Source organism: Staurois parvus, unplaced genomic scaffold (assembly GCF_062004578.1).
Source record: "Staurois parvus isolate SC_StPar_1 unplaced genomic scaffold, SC_StPar_1.0 ptg000071l, whole genome shotgun sequence".
Taxonomy (NCBI): Eukaryota; Metazoa; Chordata; class Amphibia; order Anura; family Ranidae; genus Staurois; species Staurois parvus.
In genome coordinates this window covers 7,875,315-7,902,211 of record NW_028317867.1, presented here as the reverse complement: position 1 = coordinate 7,902,211, position 26,897 = coordinate 7,875,315, and the positions used below count along the sequence as shown (strand labels likewise).

At 40.7% G+C, this 26,897-nt stretch overlaps 1 protein-coding gene across 1 annotated transcript in view; it reads right to left on the bottom strand.

Annotated features, from left to right (window-relative positions):
• Positions 1-26,897, bottom strand: part of TUSC3 (tumor suppressor candidate 3) — a 358,515-nt gene that overhangs the window by 6,272 nt on the left and 325,346 nt on the right. The window contains exons 8-9 of the mRNA XM_089669302.1: positions 17,828-17,902; positions 4,992-5,082 (exon numbers count right to left, since the gene is read on the bottom strand). Of these exons, the coding sequence (XP_089525428.1) occupies positions 4,992-5,082; positions 17,828-17,902 (166 nt within the window). The remainder of the gene's footprint in view (positions 1-4,991; positions 5,083-17,827; positions 17,903-26,897) is intronic.

Here is a 26,897-nt window from a genome sequence, read left to right as displayed (position 1 = left end):
TGATGCTCTTCCAGGCCTGTACTGCAACTGTCTTCAGTTCCTGCTTGTTCTTGGGGCATTTTCCCTTCAGTTTTGTCTTCAGCAAGTGAAATGCATGCTTAACCGGATTCAGGTCAGGTGATTGACTTGGCCATTGCATAACATTCCACTTCTTTCCCTTAAAAAACTCTTTGGTTGCTTTTGCAGTCTGCTTTGGGTCATTGTCCATCTGCACTGTGAAGCGGCGTCCAATGAGTTCTGAAGCATTTGGCTGAATATGAGCAAATAATATTGCCTGAAACACTTCAGAATTCATCCTGCTGCTTTTGTCAGCAGTCACATCATCAATAAATACAAGAGAAGCAGTTCCATTGGCAGCCAGACATGCCCACGCCATGACACTACCACCACCATGCTTCACTGATGAGGTGGTATGCTTATGATCATGAGCAGTTCCTTTCCTTCTCCATACTCTTCTCTTCCCATCACTCTGGTACAAGTTGATCTTGGTCTCATCTGTCCATAGGATGTTGTTCCAGAACTGTGAAGGCTTTTTTACATGTCGTTTGGCAAACTCTAATCTGGCCTTCCTGTTTTTGAGGCTCACCAATGGTTTACATCTTGTGGTGAACCCTCTGTATTTACTCTGGTGAAGTCCTCTCTTGATTGTTGACTTTGACACTCATACACCTACCTCCTGGAGAGTGTTCTTGATCTGGCCAACTGTTGTGAAGGGTGTTTTCTTCACCAGGGAAAGAATTCTTTGGTCATTCAGCACAATTGTTTTCCGTGGTCTTCCGGGTCTTTTGGTGTTGCTGAGCTCACTGGTGCTTTCCTTCTTTTTAAGAATGTTCCAAACAGTTGTTTTGGCCACCCCTAATGTTTTTGCTATCTCTCTGATGGGTTTGTTTTGTTTTTTCAGCCTAATGATGGCTTGCTTCACTGATAGTAACAGCTCTTTGGATCTCATCTTGAGAGTTGACAGCAACAGATTCCAAATGCAAATAGCACACTTGAAATGGACTCTGGACCTTTTATCTGCTCCTTGTAATTGGGATAATGAGGGAATAACACACACCTGGCCATGGAACAGCTGAGAAGCCAATTGTCCCATTACTTTTGGTGCCTTAACAAGTGGGAGGCACATATGCAAACTGTTGTAATTCCTACACCGTTCACCTGATTTGGATGTAAATACCCTAAAATTAAAGCTGACAGTCTGCAGTTAAAGCACATCTTGTTAGTTTCATTTCAAATCCATTGTGGTGGTGTATAGAGCCAAAAATGTTAGAATTGTGTCGATGTCCCAATATTTATGGACCTGACTGTATATGGATCACATATGAGGTAAAATGGTGCATGGGTATGCAAAAAAAGAATAGCCCATACATGAATATTTGTTTCTGGAAATAAATATATACCGTTGAATTCATGTGAAGAAGATTACTGCACAGATCAGAGTGGAATTATTGGCTTTGTGAATAAGCCTCAGAGGTGACAGCAGTAATCAGAGTAATTTAAGATAACATAACATCAAACGAGCCAATTTCACAATTTCCAAATTACATGTAAAAACCATCAAAATAATTATGCACAGGTCTTTTAAACCAGTAAACCCGAAATTGAAGTCTAATTATGCAAGGCAGTTGTGTACTTTGACATGTGTAAATGCAAGCTGAAATCATTGCTCTTTCAAGACATTCCTGCTCTAACATTTCAGGTTTTTCAAAATTGTCTGTTCTGTTTAACACTTTTCAACTGGATGCACAAGGTTCATCCGAGAGGAATAACAAGTATGGTTTTCATCTGCTACAGCAGAGAATCAGAATTCCACAGCACTATGAACAATGTTTCTGTTCATTTGATTGTTGGTGGTCTGCTTAACAATTTACATACAAAATGTGTTTTGACTATTTATCATTATAATTGAAAAAGCACTGATAACAGCGCATTATGAGATTAAAAATCAATGTTGTGTTCACAGAAATTGTAATTTAGCCAAATATGCCTTTATAATGACAGGAATTGAAAGAGACAAATACATAAGTAAAAAATTAATCAATTTCTGTATAAAACATATATACATTATTAAACAGTATATTTACCAAATTTGTCTGGATTGCAAAGAGAAATTACTGAATGTATCAGTACATATAGTATTCATTACACATATTAATTCTTTATATAATGCGTTAAATATATCATATACGGTTCATTACAATCTATAAAAGAAACATTCATATTATTCTGTGTCCTAAGGCAGCTTGCAGTATAATGTCCCCACACAAGCACCCACAGATACATACATTCCAGAGATCATTTAGACTGAAACTCCTTAAAATATATGTCCAGGCAAAAGGTAAGTTTCTATTGCCATTGGTACACCCTCCAGATCAACATCTCCAAGAAGCCCTTTCCTTACAAACAGTGTACAGGCAGAATATTAGGAGTCTAGGAAGCAGAATTGTTTTGTTGGAAAATAAATCAATGCATGCATTTAAATGGGACAACGGTGGGTGCAGGGAAGGCAGAGAGCTGTAATCCAGCAGGCAGAACTAACAATGTTCCATAACGCATTTGGTCTAAAAACAAATCATATTCATAGCTCATTTTTACTCCTTTAAGTAATAAAGAAGATTTTTGTATTCACCTGTTGCCGACATTTTTGGAATTGGATAGTTATGAGCACATTGGATGTCTGGCAGAAGAACAGATATTTTAGATAAAACATGAGAAAACAAGCATTTATTGGACAATAGGAATAGGGTTTTTTTCTTTTGTCCAGACATATGCTTTGAAGTAGAGCAGTGGTCATTCATATATATATATACATGTTGTTAGCAAGCAGTAAATACAACTTAAAACAAGCTCTTTTTGTCCCCTGTAACTATAGGCACTATGAACAACTCATCCTCAAAGTTTGCAGCTTATGTTTCTCAGATCACATGATCACTGATCGCGGAGTTCTCACACTTAGAGCCGGCAGGGGACCGATGCTACATACGGCAATATAACTTGGGAAAAAGAACCCCAAACTTCTGTATAAGTGCTTATCCCTGTGCAGTATATCACCAAAAATTAATTTTTTGTTGCAGAGGATGTCTAAAATCTGACTTGTATCTTTGTGTAGGCTTCTGGGAAAATCAGTGAGCCTAATAAGCAAGCAGGTGACATTTGTGTGGGTGTTCCTGTGCCTCTAGGTTACCATGTTGCATTGAATTATACAGAAAATTACAGAAAGGCAATTTAAAAAAATGACAAATCTGTGTAATATATGATCATTTTGTCTGTTGATCTGACATAAATCCAGTGTGCTACCACCTTCCTGATTGGGCTCACAACATAGTGCCTTAGCTGTACTGAACCCCTGATTAAGCTACCCTTGTGTTTTAGATTTTTGGAGGAAACCATCAGTAGAAAATTCTGCAGAGAGGTTGTACAGACTTCATGAACATGATGTATTTTGTGGAACCCAAGGCAGAACTCCAGCACTAAAAAGGAGTCCTGCTAACCACTGAACCACACTACATATTATGGATTAGTAACCCCTTACTGTAAATTTGTGTATTATTGGTGTCTACACCAACTAAAGCATTAACATAGGTAATAGTAAACTGAGTGCAAATATTATATAGGCAGTTTTATCACAGTGTGATCAGACATATTAATCACTGATTGGATGGTGGGCACCTATATCATTTATCCTAAAGGATATCCTAAAAGCTTAAGTGCAGCCAAAATTTAAAACAGAAAAATCAGCACAAGGGACATAACTTACAATCAATAGGATGCGTCCCTTGTGTTGATTCCTCCGCTGTTAGTAGTAATTCTCCTCAGTCCTGCACCCCCTCGCCAACCATCATGATCTTTTGGTGCAGTGAGGGTTACTACAACTAAAGTGCTGTCACAGGCTCTCATCACTCTTTCCCTCAGCTGCTTCATTCATAGAATCTGTGCTACTGTTTCTATGAATGAAACACTATCTATGAATGGAGGGGGGAGACCTATCAATGATCTATCCATCCTCCATTCCTAGATCCTGTTCCATTCCTAGTAGCTGTAGCATGGCTTCTATGAATGGAGCAGCTGAGTGGAGGGGGTGGGCATAGTCAGGCTCTTCTGAGAGTCTGTGACAGTACCTTAGTTGTAGTAACCTCCACAGCACCAGAAGATTATGGTGGCTGGGGGGGATGGGGGATGGAGGATGGAGGAAGATTACTATTATCTGAAGAATAATCAGCATGAGGGACACATCCTACAACTGAATGTTACACAAGCTATGTCCCTTGTGCTGAATGTGACTGTTTTTAATTTTTGGCTGAACATAGGCTTTAAAGTGCAGTTCCATCTGATTGGAAAATATCAGTTCTATTAGACTGTACACCAGGCAGTGTGCCAGTGTTTAATAATACCAGTACAGTAATACACCCAATTCAGTTTTTGATTACTCTTTTTTAAAAAACAACGCTTCACTCTATAGGGATGATATGTAAAGGAGCAGAGACTGTTCACCTAGCAAAGTGAATGTCCTTTTTCAAGAGCGAATGTTAATGAAAAAGTGAAGCTTTAAATGGTGAAATAAAAAATATTTTTTCCAGATCATAATTCAGTATTAATAGTTAACATAGCTTCACCTCATTCAGTAAATTTCATTCTGCAATATAAATATTCACTTACCTAAGCAAACAGTCTTTGCTTCTTCAACAAATGAATCACAATGTCTTTCTAGACTATGCAGGCACCCTCTCAAGCTAATGAAAAAGAACAAGAGTCTTCTCTATGTTCTTGCCTTGGTAGTTTCAAAAGTTCTAATACCCATGTTACTATTTATTACTTAAATTTTGCAGAGAATATGATTGTAGAGGTAGGGGCAGCGTTTGTGTTGTGTTGTGATGTGATGGATAAAATAAAAATAAAACATATAACTTGCTTTCACAAGAATCTAGCAATATCCATGGGCACAGTTTAGTCCCTGCCATTTGTTTGAAAAAACATTAGCCACTATAACATACCTGTATGGGTAACCATGATACTTTGATCGGAAGATTGATAGGAGGAAGCTGAAGAAGAACACCACAAGGCCAAGTCCAACTAGACATATGACTATAAAAAAAAAAATATATATATATACATGTCAAATGTGTGTACACAGTGTTCAGTGTTCATTCAAAAAGCTTTTAACAAATTTCCTTAGATGTGAGTTTTATTTAAGAGCATACTGCAATAGTAATAGTATTACAAATATTCCTTTCTAGAGGACCTGAGCTCAAAATGTGAAGATTTTTCAATCTTAAAGGTAAGATCTAGAAATATTAAAGAAGTATGACCAGAGCTATTTTAGCTATACTTCTCCTACTGATCACAGGAGTGCAGTTCATTCTGTACTCCTATGACTCATTTTCAGCCCAAGGTGGGCTAAAGCCTGCTGTTGGCTGATGTCACTCAGTCGGTCCAAGCAGGGGACTTTACAGATGGAATTCTCCCAGGTGCCTGGGTCAGCAGCTGGCTCAGCCTGCCATCTGCACCGCTGGGAGACTGAGTCAGCTGTTCCATTTCCCTCAAAAGCCCAGTGCTGGAGGGGCAGAGCAGAGATATGGTGACTGACAGTAACTGCTCTCTGATGAGAGTGGAGGGGGCACTTTGTCCTTTAGACCCATACATGAGAGCAAAGGGACAGAAATTTGTCCGACAAAGAGGGAATCTGGACAGTGTCTCACATCAAATCCAAGTTCTCCAAACTGCGAGATGGATCAAGTGATGACATCTTCAGATTAAGGATCCAATAAAAGCTCTGCAAAGTCTGTACTATCTGTTGGATGTTAATTAATGAACATAGAGAACTGGTTCTTCAAGAACAGATTGTATAGGTACCCCACAACATGAATTCCCTGAGCTCACAGCAGAGCCCAAACTGGGGCAATCATTATGGTGAAAAACCGCTGGCCATGGACAGGAGAAAAGGGAGGGTGACAAATAATATTGATTCAGTACATGCATAATATGGATTTTAACTGTATATAGGTACCCGAAAACAGACCAAAAATAATATAAAATATATCTTTATTAAATCACAGATAAACAAGTTTAAAAAAGAGATGAAAGAATTAAAATTACACCAAGGGTACTGTATGTAAAACATGTCATAGACTCCACCACATGAAGATATCTTCAACAAATAAGTCTGTTAATGATGCTAGACACCAACACGTTTCAATTCACATAGAGTTTTAAACATTGAAATAAAGACCAAATAGGTGCGTATCCAAAAAGAACCCCAAAATGTAAACTTGATATGACACATGGGATGCCAAACACCATCAGAAAAAGGGGAACAATCCACAATATGTTGAAAGAAAACCTCAAGAGTGGGGAAAACTGGTCCTTCAACAGGAGATTTTATAAGTACCGCAAAATATGAATCCCCTGAGCTCACAGCAGAGCCAAAACTGGGGCAAGCATCATGGTGAAAAATGGGGAGGGTGATAAGTTGGTAATGTTGATTTTCTACTTCAAAATACAGATAGTGATGATGCGGCGGAAAGATGGATAAGTGCAAGTAAGTATCTTGGATGTCTACCGAGGCCATAAAATCCCCCAAAGGAGGGAGACAATGACCAACCTGGCAGAACTTTGGAACCTGTACAAACAAGTAGAAGGTCTTCGGGTCCATACTGGGTCAGACTGCTCCATTCAGTTTGGGAAACATGAGAAGGTTTGAGTTGAAACCTTTAAAACAGCTCTTGCCAGCTGGATTGGAGGGGAGACTTCACACACCAAGGGACTGGAGGAGGCATTATTTATGGACCATATCTGGGTTCTATTAACCTGAGCAATATATAAGAGTAGAGGGAACTACACTACAGAATGGGGTTATATTACTCCTTGCAAGTAACAAGTCCCACTGTGTAGTAGATATGAGTCCCTTTCAAAGAGGGAAGCTAACCCAAATGGAGATGATAGGGTTGTTTATATAACATCCTTTTAATGCATCTTCAGAGTTTTACCCTGACAGCCCCAGAAGTCCAGGCTTTGATTGATATTCCTCCCCAGGCTTTAGAAGACAAAAATGTTCACATTGTTCACAGATCCAGTTAACGCCTAAAAAGAGGCACCAGAGAGGGGAGGAGAATATGGTCAAAAAAGAAGGAGGCTGTAACCAAATAGTGGTATTTTTAATTTAAGTAAAGTTGAGTTATCGAAGGAGGAACAGCCAGTTCTTACTTAGGGTCTTAAATAATTTTGAGACCTTTATGAACATTCAAAAATACGTCTGCAAGTTGCACGTGAAAAGAGATTTAACTTCCAATCATGTCAGAAATGTTATGATTATTTGAGATGGTATTAAACATTCCAGTTTATCAAATGATTCTTTCTTTAACCACTTGCCCTCTTGAGGATTTACCCCCCCCCCCTTCCTGACCAGGCCATTTTTTGAGTTACAGCACTGCATTACTTTAACTGACAATTGCGCGGTCATGCAATGCTGCAACCAAATGAAATTTACAACCTTTTTTCCCACAAATTGAGCTTTCTTTTAGTGGTATTTGATTGCCTGTGATTTTTTTATTTTTTGCGCTATAAAAAAAAAGCCTGACAATTTTGAGAAAAAAAACAATATTTTTGGCTTTTTGCTATTAAACATGTCCAGTGAAAAAATTAAAAAAATAAAATTTCATCATAAATTTGGGTCAAAATGTATTCTGCTACATGTCTTTGCTAAAAAAAATCCCAATACGTGTAAATTAATTGGTTTTGGTGAAAGTTATCGCGTTTACAAATGGGAATATATATACTGGGATTTTTGTTTTTTTCACTAGTAATGGCGGCAATCAGCAACTTATAGTGGGACTGCAGCGGGTATTCTGACACTGGTGGAACTGACTTGGTGTCACTGACATCTCCAGTGACACCAATACAGTAACCAGTGCTAAAAAAAAACACTGACACTGTACTAATGGCACTGGGAAGGAAGAGGTTAACATGAGGGGCGACCAAAGGGTTAACTGTGTGCTGTATGCTGTTTTACTATGTGTGTCTGTGTGCTTCACTGTAAGCACACTGCTTTGGATGGCTGTGCACAGCAGATCATCACAGCAGTTGAGCTGACAGAGAGGAGAACTGTTTAGTTTACAAACAGTTCTCCTCCCCATCGGAGAGTCTCAGAAATCAGCGCCCGCGCCCCCTACCCGGAAATGCAAAATCACTTATACAGTATATATGTGATTTTGCACACCCGTGCTCCCCTGTAGAAGTATATCTGCTAAAGTGCAGTTGGGAAGTGGTTAACCCCCTACTAATAACACCCGGTACATTTCAGTTTTTAATTACCTTGTGTTAAAGGATTTGGAATCCCTAAGTAATAAAAAAAATTTACACTCATAAAATTCTAGACAAGGGTGTTAAAAAATTGTGTAAACAAAAAGCCAATGTACAAAGTAAGTCACTCAGCTGTTAAGGATGGGGGGGTGGTGACCTTGGTCCTTGACAAAATGGACTAAGTACAGCACTACAGGCCTACAACAACCACAGACTGCAACCAGCTGCGGCCCCAGCCGCCCACCACTCCCACTCCCCTCCTACGATTGGACACTGATGAACTCCGACATGGCATAACGGACTCTCCCCATCCTCACGTCCTGACTGGAACCTCCCTCCTCTCTGACCCGACCAGCACTCTGCTCTCCCTAGCATGCCACCTGCACTCCTCCTCCTCGTTCTCCTCTCCTCCATTCCCAAACTTTCCTCCCCCCACCCCCCTACTCCCCCAAAACGACTCTACATTGCACGCTCACTCCTTCCTTCGCCCTCTACGGCTCTCACCACCTCCTCCTGATACTCCAATCCCCCGCCGACCCACATGTCACCACCAACAGACCCACACGCTCCTGCTCATCCCGTTCCCATGCCACCTTCCTCACCCTCCTCCTTCTCCTAACCACCGGAGACATCTCCCCAAACCCTGGCCCCCCATCTGACCACTCCCCCTCTCGGCACCCCCCTATTCCCGCCAGTTCCCGCAACTCCCTCAACCTCATATCTGTCCCCCTCCTCCCCGCATCCACCCCTCCTCTCTCGGTTGCACTCCTGAACGCCCGTTCGGTTTGCAACAAGCTCACTGCCATCCACGACCTCTTTGTCTCCCACTCCCTCAACCTCCTAGCGGTCACCGAAACCTGGATCCAAGCCACTGACTCCACCTCCCCTGCAGCCCTCTCCTATGGAGGCCTCGTCTGGGCCCACTCACCCAGACCGAGTGGCCGCAGAGGCGGTGGGGTCGGTATGCTCCTACCACCGCTGAGCACCTTCCAGGTCCTCCCTAATCCCCCCTCCCTATCCTCCTCCTCCTTCGTGGCCCACTGCACCCGGCTCTTCTCTCCCACCCCCCTAAGGATTGCGATATCTATTGGCCACCTGGTTCCGCATCCCCCTTCCTAGACGACTTTGCCACCTGGCTTCCCTTCTTCCTCTCCTCCGAGCTACCGACCATCATCCTTGGCGACTTCAGTATCCCGATCAACGCCAACAGCCCGGCTACTTCCCAACTCCTCCTTCTAACCTCCTCCTTCGCGCTCACACAGCACACTCAGCCCTCCACCCACTCCAATGGAAACACCCTGGACCTCGTTTTCTCCTACCTCTGCACCCCCCACGACTTCACTAACACCCCCTTCCCCCTCTCTGACCACCACCTCCTCACATTCTCCATCTCCCCCTCCCTTAACTCCCCCCCCGAAGCGTCTAACCATCACCCACAACCTCCGCAATCTGAACCCGACCCATCTCCACCCGGCAGCTGACCGTCTGTATGCCAGTATCCTCCCTCTGTCATGCCCTGACCTGGCCACTACTGCATACAACGACTCACTGTCAGCTGCCCTTGATTCCCTGGCACCCCTAACCACACGTAGCATTAGACCCCGACCGCTTCAACCCTGGCAAAACGACGACACAAAATGTTTCAAACGACGCAGTCGCGCGCTGGAGCGCTTATGGCGCAAAACCAGATCCCCTCGCGCGTTCTCCCACTATAAAGCCGCCTACCTCGCCTACACCACCTCCCTCCACGCCACCAAGCAAGCCTATTTCATAACCCTTATCAACACCCTCTCCACTTGTCCTTGCCGGCTCTTCTCCACTTTCAAATCTGTGCTCTCCCCCCCCCACACCTCCACCCTGCACCTCAGTCACCGCCCACGAGATTGCCAATCACTTCCAAAACAAGATTGACGCAATCCGTAAGGACATTGTCAACTCACAAACCACCTCTCCACACAGCCTCTCGCCCTCCTTCAACCCCTCAACCCTCCCCTCCCCCGACCTCATAGCCGCACTACCCCCCACTATACCTAATGCCCCACACACCATCACCTCCCCAACACTCCGCTCCTTCAGCCCAACTACCCCTGAGGAGGTCTCTAAGGTCTTCACTGAAGCCCGCCTCACCACCTGCCCCCTGGACCCTATCCCCTCACAGCTCCTCCAGTCACCCCCCCTCCATCATTTGCACCCTCACCCACATCTTCAATCTCTCCCTCTCCACCGGTACCTTCCTCGCCCCTCTAAAGCATGCACACATCACCCCCATACTCAAAAAACCCTCCCTTGACCCCACTAACCTTAACAACCTTAGGCCCATCTCCCTGCTCTTACCTCTCCACCCCCCACCTCACCCACCTCCTAAACGACATATCAGACTGGATGTCGCTCCATTTCCTCAAACTTAACCTAACCAAAACCGAGCTCCTGGTCTTCCCCCCCCCCCGCGCCCCCCCCATCCTCTCCATCACTACTAACAACGCCACCATCTCTCCCACCCCACACGCCAAAGTCCTGGGTGTTACCCTGGACTCCCACCTTTCCTTCCTACCCCACATCCAACTGCTATCTAGATCTTACAGGCTCCACCTCCGCAACATCTCCAAGATACGCACATTCCTCACCCCAGACACCACCAAACAACTCGTACACTCCCTCATCATCTCACGCCTGGACTATTGCAATTCCCTTCTCACTGGCCTACCCAAATGAACGCTATCCCCACTCCAGTCGATCCTGAACTCAGCGGCTAGACTCATCCACCTCACCAACCGCTCCACATCTGCCTCCCCCCCTCTGCCAATCCCTTCACTGGCTCCCGGTTGCCCAACGCATCAAATTCAAACTGCTAACTCTCACCTACAAAGCCATTCACAACGCCGCCCCAAACTACATAACCGACCTGATACCCAAATACTACCCTACCTATGCCCTCCGCCCTTCACAGGACCTCCTACTCTCTAGCTCCCTGGTCTCTTCCTCCCACGCCTGATTGCAGGACTTCTCTAGGACTTCCCTCATCCTCTGGAACTCCCTACCCCAATCCATCAGACTGTCACCTACCCTCCTCACCTTCAGGCGCACCCTGAAAACCCTCCTCTTCAGGGAAGCCTACCCTAACCTCACCTAACACCTGATCTCACCTAACAACTAACCTCCTCCACTCCTCCCACCACTCCATCCCCCACAGCCATTTCCTCCTGTACCACTTTTCCCTCCCTCCTAGATTGTAAGATCGAAAGAGCAGGGCCCTCGAACCCCTCGTGTATTGTATTGTTACTGTCTTGTCTCATGTTCTGTCCCCCTTGCTAATGTACAGCGCTGAGCAAACCCTTTGGCGCTATATAAATACTGTATAATAATAATAATAATAATAAAAAGTACAAAATGTGAAAAGAATTTTATCAGATCGGGAAACATATTTCCCCCTGGCAAACAATCCTATGACCACTTATAAAAGGGTGTTACAAAAGGTAGTTGATAGGGCTGTTAAGAATGGCATTCTGAATAAAAAAGAAAAAGCCTACCTGATTCCCACTGTAGATCATGTCCCAATGATGTACTATTCGGCAAAAGTTCATAAAAATTCACTTAAAGCCCCTGGCCATTCCATTATAAGTGGAATAGATTTGGTCATGGCTATAATAGGTAAGTATTCTGATGAATTTTTACAACCAATGGTAGTCCATACATCCTCCTATTTAAAAGAAAACTAAAGTACTCATGTATTGGGGCTCAGTTTGTTCCAGTAAGCAGTTTGGCTGATTGATCTCAGTGGCTTTTATCACTGCTGGATTCTCCTCTGGACAAAATAACTTCTCGCATTTTAGTCACCTTTATAGAGTTTCACTGATTGTAATGTGTGCACATTTGTCCACATTTTGTTTGCACTTGAGTTTATATACACTTTATTCTTATATTCACTTTTTCTTTCTTTTGGAATTATTTGTTTATATGAATAGCACAACACTTTATGGTTTTAAATATTAGATATCAAAATTTTTGTGCTAGCCACTTTTCACATTGTATTTATGGATGCACCAAAATTTTGGTGGACGAAACATTTCGGCTGAAAACACCCCTATTAGTCTTTGGCTGATGTGAAAATAAGCATCGATAGGTGCAGAAAATAACCCCGCTCCTTTCCGCCCACCACCGCCAGCACTCGGTGGTTCTCAGCCTTACCTGAGAAACCACCAAAGGATCCCAGCACTGTGCATAGAGATTAGTGAAGGAAAGATAGTCTCCACTCATCTCTATCCCCTTGGAGGACCGAAGCGACATCACTTCTGGTTCCGGAGCCTTGTAAACATAGCCATTTTTTTAAAGCACTAGATCAATGCTTATTTTTTATATTGTACCTTTTTATTAAGGGCCGAAATCCAATGTTTGAAACGGTACACATTTTCAACAGGAATACAATGTGTATATAAGACAAAAAAAGAAGAAAACAGTACAATGACAGAAGACTATCATCAATTCAAAAGAAAGAAAAAAAAAAAAGTAACATACAGAAAAGCACAGTGTGGCAGTCAGTAATTATAGGAACATAAAGCATTATAGACCTGCATATTGCCAAACAACAAAAATTAACAACATTAGTTAAAGGCAATTCACTTACAACACAAGGTGTGGGTCATGTGGGAGATGATGTGGAGGGGGGGAAGAGAGAACTTACCAAAAGGGGAGTGGTCTTACGCCCCCCAGATAGAATGGAAGATACCAGAGTGGTCACCCACCGGGGCTGTGAGGTATCCCATTTCCCTTATTTCAGAGACTGCCCCAATAAGATGACTTTGGGAAGGTGTGTCTATCGACTTCCAAAAACCCAACCGTTTAGATGGTTTGGGGATACCCATAAAGGGTAAGCCCAGGAGGTAGTATAGTGGGTCCAGGGGGATGGCAACATTGAGTTCTTGTTCTAAAACCTTCTGAACTGTAAACCAGTATCCCACCATCAGTGGGCTAGACCAGTAAATATGAGGCAATGTACCCACACCCTACACACCCTACACACATCTCCAGCATGTAGCAGATAAATTAGGGCTGATTACATGTAGTATTACAGGAATTTTCTTTAAAACGCCTGCCAGCATTTTAAAGAGATGGAATAACTAAACTCCTCCTCCCATCTCTTCATGTAGTGGTGTGGAGTCTCAACCACACATGTCGTATCAAGAAGCAATTTATACAGAGAGGTAATTAGATGCTGCTGGGTAGGGACTTTAATAACTATCCTCTCAAAATCGGTGGGACGATCTAAAGTTAAGAAAGAGCTAAGGGAGCTGAAAAAATTACGAAACTGCAAATAGGTGTATCTGGCTGATATGGGTATTGTGGGTTTCAGATCAATGCTTATTTTAATCTAATGCTTTACATTGTAGAGGAGAGATGTGGGGTCTTATTGACCCCATATCTTTCCATAAAGAGGACCTGTCACTACTTATTTCTATCACAGGAGATGCATGCATTCCTTTTTTTTGAAGGGACAGTGTAAAAAAAAAAAAAAAAGTTTAAAGTGCCCCCGTCCCCCCGTATTCGTGCATAGTGGTGAATGCATAAGTAGGCCACGCCCACATATGTAAACGGTGTTCAAACCACACATGTGCAGTATCACCACAAACATCAGGGCAAGAGCAATAATTCTAGCACTAGACCTCCTCTGTAACTTTACACTGGCAACCTGTAGAAATTTTTAAAGCATCACCTATGGAGATTTTAAAGTACCATAGTTTGACGCCAGTCCACAAGCATGCGCAGTTTTAAAGCATGACATATTGGGTATCTATTTACTCGGCGTAACATAATTTTTCATTTTATCAAACAAAATTGGGGTATATATGGTGTTTTTTTTTTTAAATCATTAAAGTGTATGTTTCTCCAAAAAAATTGCGTTTGAAAAATATATTAATGTTTAAAAACTGTCCATTGCGGTTTCAGTTTATGGCCGAGTGCATCCTGAATTTTCGGTTTCAGCACCAGAATTTTAATTTCAGTGAACCACTAATTGTATTATTTGAAAGCCTTAATAAAAGTTCACTTTCAGGAATGCGTAAAAGGCACCTCTTACAAGCAGGTTCAGGAGACCAAGTTTTTAACCACTGACAGTGCGGGGCCCTGCCGCTGGTAAAGTGGTTGGAAAAACAACATAGGACTTGCATGTGTGCAGAGTGTGGCACTCCAGAGTATTGATTTTGGTATTCCAGGGTTGGGATTTTGAAGTGTCTTGGGAGGGAAGAAATATCCAACCCAATGTCCAGATCTTGTTGAAGACCTGCAGGATGTGTGTCCAGGTGCACACAACCCTTTTAATGAAGGACTAGGAAAAGTGCAGGGCTCCAGCCAGAAGGGAGGTGTGCTTCCTTCTGAAGACAGGTGTTTGTTCCTGTCTGAAGACAGAGGCGATCTACTCAAGAGACAGCACTACATATTGGAAAGATTCCATACCCATGGGACTGAGAGAGTTGAGACAGTCAAGAGAGTTTGGGAGACTGTGAGAGTCTGGAAGAGAGCGAAGACAACTAGGAAAGAGTCCGGTTGACTAAAGGAATCTGTAAGTCTCAAATGGCTGAGTGAGCTGATAGGTATATTTTTCTGTTACCTTTTTTGCTGTGTGAAACTGAAACTTCTGCATAGGCAAGTGTGTAGACTTTATTTTAATCTGCTTTAATACCAGTGGGCTATCAGGCCCTTAAAGCACAGTTCAGACTGGCATGGACTACACTAAAAAAATGCATCTACCGCTGAGCTAACAAACGCCCATATCACACCACAAAATCCTGTGCATATGCAGAGATAGGAGTCATTATAGAGACTTGGCAAACTACATTCTGTAGAGCTTCCACACAAAACAATTAGAATGAAGGCATCAACTGCAATTGTTCAAACAGAATGAAATCTGAAAATGCAAGTCCATGTTCTCTTGATTTATTTTGTAAAGTTAGCAACAGTCTAGCAAATAGTCCACAATTGTTTACTGTAGTGCTGGACCTGCAAATGTGAAGAACGCTTTTAAAAGGACTTCAAAGCACCTACCAACAGAGTCTTTAAAAAAAGGACATCCTTCAAAAGAACTGTAAGGTGTTTATTGAGGACATACGGGAAAGGATCTACTACTGGAACAGCCCATTTTAAATTACTTTTCCATAAAATACCTTTCAGCAAAAAGGTTTAAGAGGAACGAATATGCATTCAGAATTAGGCCAGTCATCATATATTGTGCATTTAATTTGTGTATGGATAGGAAAAGTCTTACATTTTGTAAGCCACTATAGGGGCTTGATTTGGCTGTGGAGAATCAATTGCTGCTAGGCTAGTTTGTACTGCAACAATTAGGGAATCAACAGTAGAGCCATAGTTTGTGGTTCCTAAAATGCAGGGGTTGAAAAATCATCTGCAGCTTCCATTATAGTTTATGCATCTCTATTACTTTCCTGCATTTCATCCTCAGAGGTTTGAGGATTCCATCTCTGATTCATGAAGAGAGGCAGGGGAGAGTAGAAATGTAGCATTGTTGGCCCGTGGAAGAGTGCCAAATGTTTTCTGAATAATTCAGGGATCATGGCAAAAACTAATCTGCTTTTGTCAGATAGGCCACATGGTGTGTGCTAGAGTAGAAACTAGAGTTAGAGGTGAGGGAATCGTGTTACATTAGGAGATTGCTCCAGGGCAAAAGAACAGCTACTTACCCTGGTGTTTTACGTCTCTTGTAAGCCAGCAGCATAACATATTTTATGCAGCCTTTTTGTTCTTGCTCCCTTGCATCTGTGTACTGCTATTGCTAAAGCAAGGGGATCCCCTGTTTAGAACTCACGGAATGGCTGAGGAAGGTATGGCGATTTGCATGTCCAAAATGCAGAAGTAGTAAAAATTCAGAAGCTACTGTGTCTCTGTGGCAGAAGGTGGCAGGAAGTGCAGCAAATCTGGTCGAATTATACTTTAAATGTATTAAGTGTGGTAATTTAACAGATCTAAGCTATTCATTACTGTACACAACATAGATGACTCTACCCATGAAACATGGAGACAAGGAAAAATGACTCAACAAAGAAATATTTGTAAAGCCCAAACTGTTCCTGTAATTTGCAGGGTTCCCAGTTGGCTGATTGCTGTCCTGCTGTTCTAGGGTACAATTTGGTGACATGATAAAGCACACTGACACAATTGCCGGTTTGAGCTATGGCTGTATAATGCTCTGCTTACAGTATTTCTATTTATAGACCAACACAATAAGCATAAGTAATTCAGCAGAAAATGAAAGATGCATCAAAACAGATCCGTTATTTTCACATGGGATAAATGCTTCTGAATTGTGGATGCAGGCTGAAAGCGCTGTATATGACAGTATGTGACATAGTGTAAAATGGGATTAGTTGCTTAATTCAACTCACCATATATGCCGGATTTATTATCCGTCACAAAATTATGTTTGACTGAAAGGCTTAGCTAAAAGTAAGTGCTTCCATCTCCATAATAATGAGGTTAGCGTAGAAGATACTGGAAATGCCATTTCACATTGACTTTTAAAGCCAATTTATTATGTCCCCTTTATACCTGAGGTTATTTGTAATCCAGATTTGCACACATTAAGAAATAGGACTAGGTAAATAACACTTTAGATATTGCTGTGAGACTCCCGTGCCATTTTTCTACCAAAATTAATGTTTTAGAAGTGACTGATCATGACGTACATCAAATCTTTACTTACAGGTACCTTCATGCTTAATGTCATTAAATATTTAACTCGTGGATGTTTTTTCCAATTAATCTTTGCTTTAGTCCTTGTAGTTTAAAGGAGAAAAGTGACATATAGTAACAGGAAGTCTGCAAGAACTTGTTTTTGAGTTGGTTAAGGATAGAAACGGATGTCTTATTAATTGACTACCTTCCTACATCCAAGCCCTATACTGTATTTGCAGTGAAACTATTATTCGTTGGAACCATTCCATTCATTGTTTTTTTACAGGGTTGATTGTGCCTTCCAAACCAAGCCAAAAGCACAGTCCTAACTCCTACTCCTATGCCTCTTTCCACTTGATATCCTAGCTCTGACTACCATTTTGAATTTAGGACACATATTTCAGCGATTCATATCCCAGAACTTAACAAACATTTGCAAAATGCTAAAGAAGTTTTATATACCCAATTTTAAGTGACGTGATCCATCTTCTTCTGTATCTTGCTAATATTCTATCCCTATTACAGGCAGCCTTACTGGCCAATAAAAAGTTTTGAAGTCAGCAGAGTCAGCTGTTGATACTACCTGGAATTGCTGAAATTTACACCTTAGAGGACCCCATGACTCGGAGCTCCTGAAGTACTAAAGATGATGTGAAAGGCAGTGGCAGCATTCCGTTCTAGTAGTCATTTTGGATATGTTTGTTACTGAACTCAACTATTGTAACGCGCAATAAAAGAAAAAAGATGCTAGCTATTTTGTTCCAGTAGCCATAAACAAAGACACGGTCATTAGGAACGTAACAAGAAAAGCAGAAATAATTAAGTAATTTTATAAATAATAAAAAAGACTCACTTCTTCTTTTTCCAACATCTCCCTTTGAGGTTGCTGCTTCATTGAGAAGAACCATTCCCATGGTGATAGCTGCATCTAAAATTAGTTGTTAAGGAACAATGGAAATATAAGCATGTCAATAGGATTTTCAAGTAAAATAGTTAAAAAGGAAGCTATTGAAACAAGGATTGAGAAAAACTAAACAGTTCAAAAAGCAAATAGTATAATCGTTGTTGTTCCAATCTTAGATATTGGAAATGGCAGAAAACCATTTTGTCAGTTGGGGGTGTAATAATAAAAATTTTCTGTTTGTCCATAGGAACTATATGTTAATTTGTTCTGTGCAAATGGGGAAATACCAAATGTTCTCAGGCTATATTGTCTGCAATTTGAATGTGTGAATGTGGAAAATACTGCATTGTGGCTACTGGATGCCACTGAGGAGCACTCTTCTTTTCTATGATAATCAGCCCCACCTAGTGGATATAATGCAGTATGGCCACTAGATGGCAGTAACAATCATAGGAATTAGGTATGCTCCTCAGAGCCCTCTAGTGGCCATAACGGGATATTTTCTGCATTAACACAGATGAATTGCAGAGAATATAACCTGAAAACATTCAATTTTGCCCCATTTCAGAATTAATTTATATACAGTTTTGGTGAGTGAACAACTATGCAATTCTTCTCATAAATAAAATCCTTAGTGTTATTCATAAATTACAAAGTTCAGATGCTAATAACAATGTATCAAATGATTGTTGTTATTTGGTTTGATAGGTCTGCAAAAAAACAATTATCTGGATGGACTGGAGAGGTGATTCATAACTTAAATGTATCCAAAAAACTTAAATTTATCCAAAGCTAACTTTATTTTTATTTTGGATAGAGTCATCTTCTCTTTTTGTCCTGATGGTCACTGTCACTGGGACTGAAAATGATGGATAATCTAACATTTTGAGTTGTCACTAGAACAGAAATAAAGGGACAACATTTATTCCAGTGACAACTCTTTCAGGGCCAGTTCACATTTGTGCAGTATGTTTTTGGTGCCTTGCATTTTAGATGCATTTGCTATTGAACTCTATAGAATGTGCATTTTGATAAAAGCACATCAAAGATGTAGCATGCATGGCTTTTTGTAATGCACCACACCAAAAAGGCACAGGTCTGAACAGGACAAAGAGAGGATTTACCTTACTTTAACTCCTTCCTGCCGAGCCCAGGTGTCCCTTTAACTAAGTCTTTAAGCTGAGAGTGGGAAGGATTGGCTGATCACTTGACCACTGGCTGTTACAGTGGTCACATAATGAGGAGCCATTTCTGCTGGCTACGTATCATTAGCAGAGAGAAAGTGCTATCTTTGACAGCTTGGTCACTGTGCTGGGGTCTCAGTCTCAGCATTACCCAATCTCTTTACTGCTGCATATATGTGTTATGTGGACAGAATTCTTCTCTTGCTTCCTGTTTGATCTTGAGACAGAAAATAAACCAAAATTGTTTCAATGAGACAGAAACAAAAACAGAAAAAAACTTGACAGGGGTTTTACAGTTTCCTATTCAAATGATATTGCCATCATGTAATGACCAAATTTAGAATTTTTAAATTGATCAATGGACATAAATTAATCAGTTTTTTTCTCATATGTGCAGTATGAACATTTGTTTTTTTAAAGGGCAAGTAGCACATTAATCTTTCAATTTATTTTCCATTTTGCAGAAGTTTTCCAACCCTTTCCTTCGATTTTTGGGCTCAAAAAATCAAAAAAGATTTTCTATTTGTGCCCAATAACTGGATGAAAAAAATGATCTGCCCAAATGATACATTTTCAAATAATTTTTTGTCTAGTACAGCTTTCTCAACCTTTTTAACATGGAGAAACCCTTGAAATAACTTTCCGGCCTTAGGGAACCCCTGCTAAAAGTTACTATATCTACAACTCGTGATACATTAGTGTGATAGTTGTTGGGAAAAATGCTCCTTACATTTGTGATTATTGGAGAGAATTATCCCCTTACAGATAGCTAAAAAAAATTTATGGTGTCAGTGTAACTTATCTGAGAGGCAGACATTGCTCATTGCTCGAGGAACCCCTAACAACCTCTTGAGGATCCCTAGGGTTCCTTGGAAACTGATTGAGAGATTCTGGCCTAGTGTATGGCCACCATTAGTTTTGGCTCTAGGTGTACTTCAGCACTAGTTCAAAATGGCACTTTTAACAGCACATATTTAATTTTGAAATATTAAAGCCCAACCTGCAAGACTCAGCACTTTTTGAAATGATGGAAACGGAGTACTGCTTTAACCTGATGAAGAATTTGGATCTCTTAAAAGCTTGTCATGAAAACTTTTCCATACTGGAAAACCAATACAATACTCAATTTCTTATGGCACTAGACACACAGCTACAACACTGGGCCTATGAGTACTTCTAAGGTGCTTCTGGGGGTATATGTCATTATCTTGGCTGATTCTCTGGATGACATCACTATGGCTGTGGTTTTGTGGCATTTAATGGAATGAAATTGTGTCATGCCATAAGTATTGTATTTCACAGTTTAGAATTGCTATTTGGAATTCTGCCCTGTGCCTTATTGAGTCCTAATGTAAGACTGTACTTTGCTCACACATGTATGGTAAAGTTCACTTAATCACCCCTACCTACTGAAACTTGCCTTTCTGGTGCTCCCTTGCCACCCCAGTCCACAGGAAGAAAGGAGGAGAATTACATGTTTCGACATACCATGATGCACTAAGTCCTTTTATTTGGCTACAGTGGTATGTGGAGTGGCAGAGGAGCTTGGTAAAGATATAAGTAACAAAATAGATAGGCTATCAAGTGCACCTATTACATACAGTTTTAGCTGGACAAAGGACATGAAAAACATATTCAGTTTTGATTTTCCTTACTACTATTGTGCTTCATGCACTCGGCCTTAATAAAAAATGCGTTTACAGGTATTTTTTACTTACGAATCTAAACACAGCTGCATTGTTTTCATTGCGACATTTACACAGGTGTATAAAAATGCAAAGCATTCAGAAATGAACACAAAATCAAAAAAATCTGAATTTGAGGAAATACGTATACTCATATGCCAGATGTATTGGGGAAAAAAAGGACACATTTTACACAACTATTTACTGATCATTACACATTAAACTTTTGTGGTAAAAAAAATGTGCATAAGATCAGCAACATTTTTACACCCATGGGAACGTAGCCTTAATGCAAACTCATGTTTTTAAAGGCAGAAACTATAGCAATTAACGTGTTAAAATTACAAAGATAAAAAGATGCATAATTAATACTTCTCCCAAACTTGCTTTAAATGAACGCTCACTATATTGATGACAGATGCTACTTGTCCGCAAGACAAATGATTCATTATTTGATTCTAGATACTTCAGTACAAGACTGGTCATCATTACATTATTGGCAGATGACATGATATGCACATTAATAAGGCAAAACATCTTCTATCTCCTATAAATTTGCTACAGTCTCCAGAACTTTGTGTGTAAGATGTATGACATCCCCTTGTAATGTCCTTGTCAGCAGGAAAATAGATCAGTAAATCAATATTACAAATCTGGAAAGAGGTGGAAGTGACAAACTGTGCTGTGACAACATTATACAGAACGCTAATATATATTTATATACACATATACACGCCATGATCTCATGCTTTTAATTTCTAGGACACACAATATTTCATATAAAGGACACAAGGACAAAGGACCGTACAATTAAAAAAGAACACGTCTTTAATATAAATTGCTATTTACAGTATAACATTCAAATATTGTTGTGAAAATGCCCATACTTATATGGATATTGAAATATAGTATCATGTACTTACACATTTTCCTGGTCCACTGACATATCTAAAGCCCACCTTTTTTGTTTTGGATAGACCCTAGTACTGCAAGGCAAAGGTGCCAACCACTAAGTTACTTTACTGCCCCTCATGTATTGAGTTTTAAAAACATTTAAAATTTAAAAACAATACAAATGTACTATTGGTTAATGCTATTAAGAATGTTCACATAGACCAGTCTGAAAATATAACCAAAATGATTAGGATATGGGCATAAATAAGACAAAAGCCCTCCACTGATCTACTGCAAAGCAGCATAGAGACGAAAATTTACATATCATCAATTCTACCACAAATCCAAAACAAAGAGCTTTAGTCCCAAATATAAAATGGTGGGATGGGACATGCAAATTCTTATGCTATGCTCTAGGGACCAACTGTTTATTAAGAAACACTGATTTATAGCACAGATATATCCTAATATGACAGAGTTATTTACTTAAAAGAGAAGTATAGGTTTCAGAAAAAAAAATTATACTCATCTTGGTGGATGCAGCATTAGTCAGATACAGAATCTGTTCCCCCACCACTTCTAAGTCCAAGAACTGAGTGATCAAAGAACTCTGATCACTCAATGCTCAGCCTTCAGTGGGCAGAGTCAGGAGCTGTGTGCTCTACTGCTCCAGCGTTCTCTGGAGCATCAGGCTGTGGAGAGGGTGGGAGAAGCTGGCTCAGGTTCTCAGAGAATTGCTGAGAGGCTGAGCCAGCTGATCGTCCAATCTGGAAAAAATATTATGACTAGTTGGGAGTGCCTGCATCTTCTGAATTTATGTCCCTTGAACAATGTCAGGAACCATAAACCAGGCAAAGATGGAAAGTGCAGTTAAAATCACACCATTAATGAAATAGCAATTATAACAAAGATTGGGAATGTAGTCATAGCAGAAGCCAGTGTTTGGATGCCAGTGCAGGTAATCAGATGAGCCAGGGTCAGGAAACCAGAAGTCAGCATAATCAGGAGCCAAAAATCAGGAACAGGAAGAGAAGTCAGCCAGACTGAGTTGTACACAGAAACACAGGCAGGAACACACTGGAGATCATAGACCATGCAAGGGCAAGGAAGAAATGAGCTAAGCTACTAAAATAGCAAAAAGGGCTATCTGTAGGCTGGACTAATGAGGCAGGTAATGGTATCCAGGTGAATTGTTTTGCACTTTTGAACTTTTTTTCATCACTTTGAAAAGAGTCTTAATAATAGATTTGTCTGTTTTCCTACATGTTTGCTTGCTATCACTTTTTTTAGCATATTTATTATTCCTGTTGATATTCACATTACTGTTATGTGTTTTTGCAGCGCCGCACTGCATAATTTTACATGTCTTTTCAGTTTATGTATCCTAACACCTGGCAGCTTCTATTATGTTCTTTTACCTAATCACAGTGTTTTTCTTCTTTTTTATTTAGAGATGAGGAGTAATGATTTTAAAATATCATATAATAAAAAAGGGGAAACAGTCCAAGCATAACATTTATAAAAAAGGTATTACAAAATAGACAATACGAACAATAGTAAAATAAATGGGAATCAAAGCAAAAAGCACTTAAACTAGTTCTGAAGGCGGAACATTTTTTACCTGAATGCATTCCCTGCATTAAATGTCCCAGTAGTAGAAGCTCCCCCTCATATACTTACCTAAGTCATATCTTAATCCAGCACTGTGCCTATCTGCTGTTGGGTTGATCTCTGTTCCTCTCCTCACAGGACACAGAGACAGCAGTGAGAGCCATTGCTCCCTGCTGCTGTCAAACAAATCCTGTGAGGAGAAGGACAGGGCCTAGCCATGCTGTTTGTGTCTATGGACGTGCACAGCCTGGCTCAGGAGCGAGCCTGCTTGTCTGTCCTATAATTAACCACTTCCAGACCAGACACTTTTACCCCCTTCCTGACCAGGGCAATTTTCAGCTTTCAGTGCTATCACACTTTGAATGACAATTGCGCGGTCATGCAACACTGTACCCAAATGAATTTTTTATCATTTTTTGGAGACAGATAAAGCTTTATTTTGGTGGTATTTATTCACCGCTGGGATTTTTATTTTTTTTGCTATGTAAATGAAAAAGTCCAAAAGAAATAATATTTCATTATAAATCTTGGCCAAAATTTATTCCGTTATCTTTTTAGTAAAAAAAAAAAAAAATCCAAATTAGCTTATAACCAAAAATTATAATTTTTAAACTTTTTTTTACATTTTTATTTTTTTTTTATATTATTTTTTTTTTTTTTTACATACTGTCATCCTAGCAGTACAGTGTCACAATGGTGACACTGTACTACTTGTGGGGGGTGATGAAGATTTTTTTTTTTTTTTTTTTTACACTGATTGCTTTTACACCCATATAGGATGTAAAAGCAATCATTTCTCTTTCTCTCTGTCTGCATTCTTGCAGTCATTGAGAAGTACTGAGTGAGCTGTGATTGGTCACAGCTTGTCACATGGTACAAGGCTGTTGTGAATAGCCTTGTACCATGTGACCTCTGTGATCATTCACAGATTTCACACGTAGTAAGCAATGATGTCACAAGTGACATCTTGCTTACTACTTTGCATGTGATCACTGATTAGCCAATCAGTGATCACATGATTGGGACATCGTACAGAGGTCCCGTCCGACGATCGCTGTTTCACTGTGTCCGGAGGTCCACAGCTCGCACCGGATCGCGGTGCTGCATGCTCCCAGGGAGCGCGCACAAGCAGGGTGCAGGGAGGCCATTTGTAAACGGCCACCCGACCCTGCACTGCCACTGTCCGGCCGTTTATATACAATGGCCGGTCGGGAAGTGGTTAAGTCACTGCTCATGTGATGAAATGCATCACAAGGTGGGGCCACATGACATCATCATGCCCGGAAGTGTGAGTTTGGCCATCTCATTCATTTCTCTAGGGATATGCATCCCTAAGGGGGCAATATAATTGTTTTAAGTAAATCTTAAAAAAGCAATCTGATTTACTTTATGTTATATGTGCACTGTTCTTGTGAGTGCTTTTAATCTCTTGTAATACATGAAAACTAGTTACTCTGACACTGCACCACGAGATCCTTTTTGCTTTATTTTTCATATTGATTTGGTTGGAGTCTGTGGTCTTAAAGTGATACTTAACTTTTACAAGCTGAAAAGAGGAATATTGCCAGTTATTACACCCAGCGTGTTGGGAAAATGTGTTTTACCTTACCTTTGTGTGGAGTAAGTGGCATCATTGAGAGGTGATGGTTCTTTGTGGTGGAACACATCAGCAAGTGTTTATGGAGCACACATGTTAGATGCCTGTCACAAAGCACTATTCTTTTTGAAGAAAGGAATTTGCACAAGAGATTTTGGGACTTTAATGAATTTTTAATCTGTTTACATTATTATAAAACTAATCATTTGTCTTCTATGCACGTACATGAATTTTATCACTATATATGAAGTTCACATGGAAGGTTTTATATATTTATTGATGTAGGTCATAAGAGACTTCAGGATTGATTGAATTTCAATCTGTTTACATTACTAGAAAAATTTTAATTTGTGATTTATGCATTTACATGTGTTTATCACTATATACAGTTGCAAGAAAATGTATGTGAACCCCTTGGGATTACGTGGAGTTTTGCATGAATTGGGCATAAAATGTGCTCTGAACGTCATCTAAGTCACAACAATAGAAGAACACAGTCTGCTGAACATAATACTACACAAACATTAGATGTTGCCATGGTTTAATTGCACATAACATGTAAACATTCACAGTGCAGGGAGGAAAAAGTATGTGAACCTTTGGACTTAATAACTGGTTGACCCTCCTTTGGCAGCAATAACCTCAACCAAACGTTTCCTGTAGTTGCAGATCAGACCTGCACAATGATCTGGAGTAATTTTGGACCACTCCTCTTCACAAAACTGTTTCAGTGTAGCAATATTCTTGGGATGTCTGGTGTGAATCGCTCTCTTAAGGTCATGCCACAGCATTTCAATCGGGTTGAGGTCAGGACTCTGACTGGGCCACTCCAGAAGGCGTACTCTGTGCTGTTGCAGCCATTGTTTTGTTGAATTACTTGTATGCTTTGGGTCATTGTCCTGTTGCATCACCCATCCTCTGCAGAGCTTCAGTTGGCGGACAGATGGTCGTACGTTTTCCTCCAAAATGTCTTGATAAACTCTGGAATTCATTTTCCCATCAATGACAACAATCCGTCCAGGCCCTGAGGCAGCAAAGCAGCCCCAAACCATGATGCTCCATCCGCCATGTTTTACAGTGGGGATGAGGTTTTGAGGTGTTGGTGTGCTGTGCCTTTTTTTCTCCACACACAGTGTTGTGTGTTCTTCCCAAACAACTCAATCTTGATTTCATCTGTCCACAGTATATTTTGCCAGTAGTGCTGTGGAACATCCAGGTGCTCTTTTGCAAACTTCAAACGTGCTGCAATATTCTTTTTGGACAGCAATGGCTTCCTCCGTGGTGTCCTCCCATGTACTCTAGTCTTGTTTAATGTTTTCCTTATTGTAGATGTGTCAACAAAAATGTTAGCATGTGCCAGAGATTTCTGTAGGTCTTTAGCTGACACTCTGGGATTCTTCTTTACCTCATGCAGCATTCTGCGCTGTGCTCTTGCAGTCATTTTTACAGGACGACCACGCCTAGGGAGAGTAGCAACAGTGCTAAACTTTCTCCATTTGTAGACAGTCTGTCTTACCATGGACACATGAACATCAAGGCTTTTGGAGATACTTTTGTAACCCTTTCCAGCTTCATGCAAGTCAACAATTCTTGATCGTAGGTCTTCTGAGAGCTCTTTTCTGCGAGGCATGGTTCACATCAGACAGTGCTTCTTGAAACCAGTAAACCCAAACAGGTGTGTGTTTTTTAAGGGCAGGGCAGCTGTCAGCAACACATCTAATATCATCACACTGAAGTTTGGCTGACTCCTGGCTCCAATTAGCTCAGGGAGAAGTCATTAAGCTAGGGCCTCACATACTTTTTCCTCCCTGCACTGTGAATGTTTACATGTTATGTGCAATTAAACCATGGTAACATCTAATGTTTGTGTAGTATTATGTTCAGCAGACTGTGTTCTTCTATTGTTGTGACTTAGATGACGTTCAGAGCACATTTTATGCCCAATTCATGCAAAACTCCACGTAATCCCAAGGGGTTCACATACTTTTTCTTGCAACTGTATGCCGACATTAGAGGTTTTATATATACTGTATGTTCTGATATATATA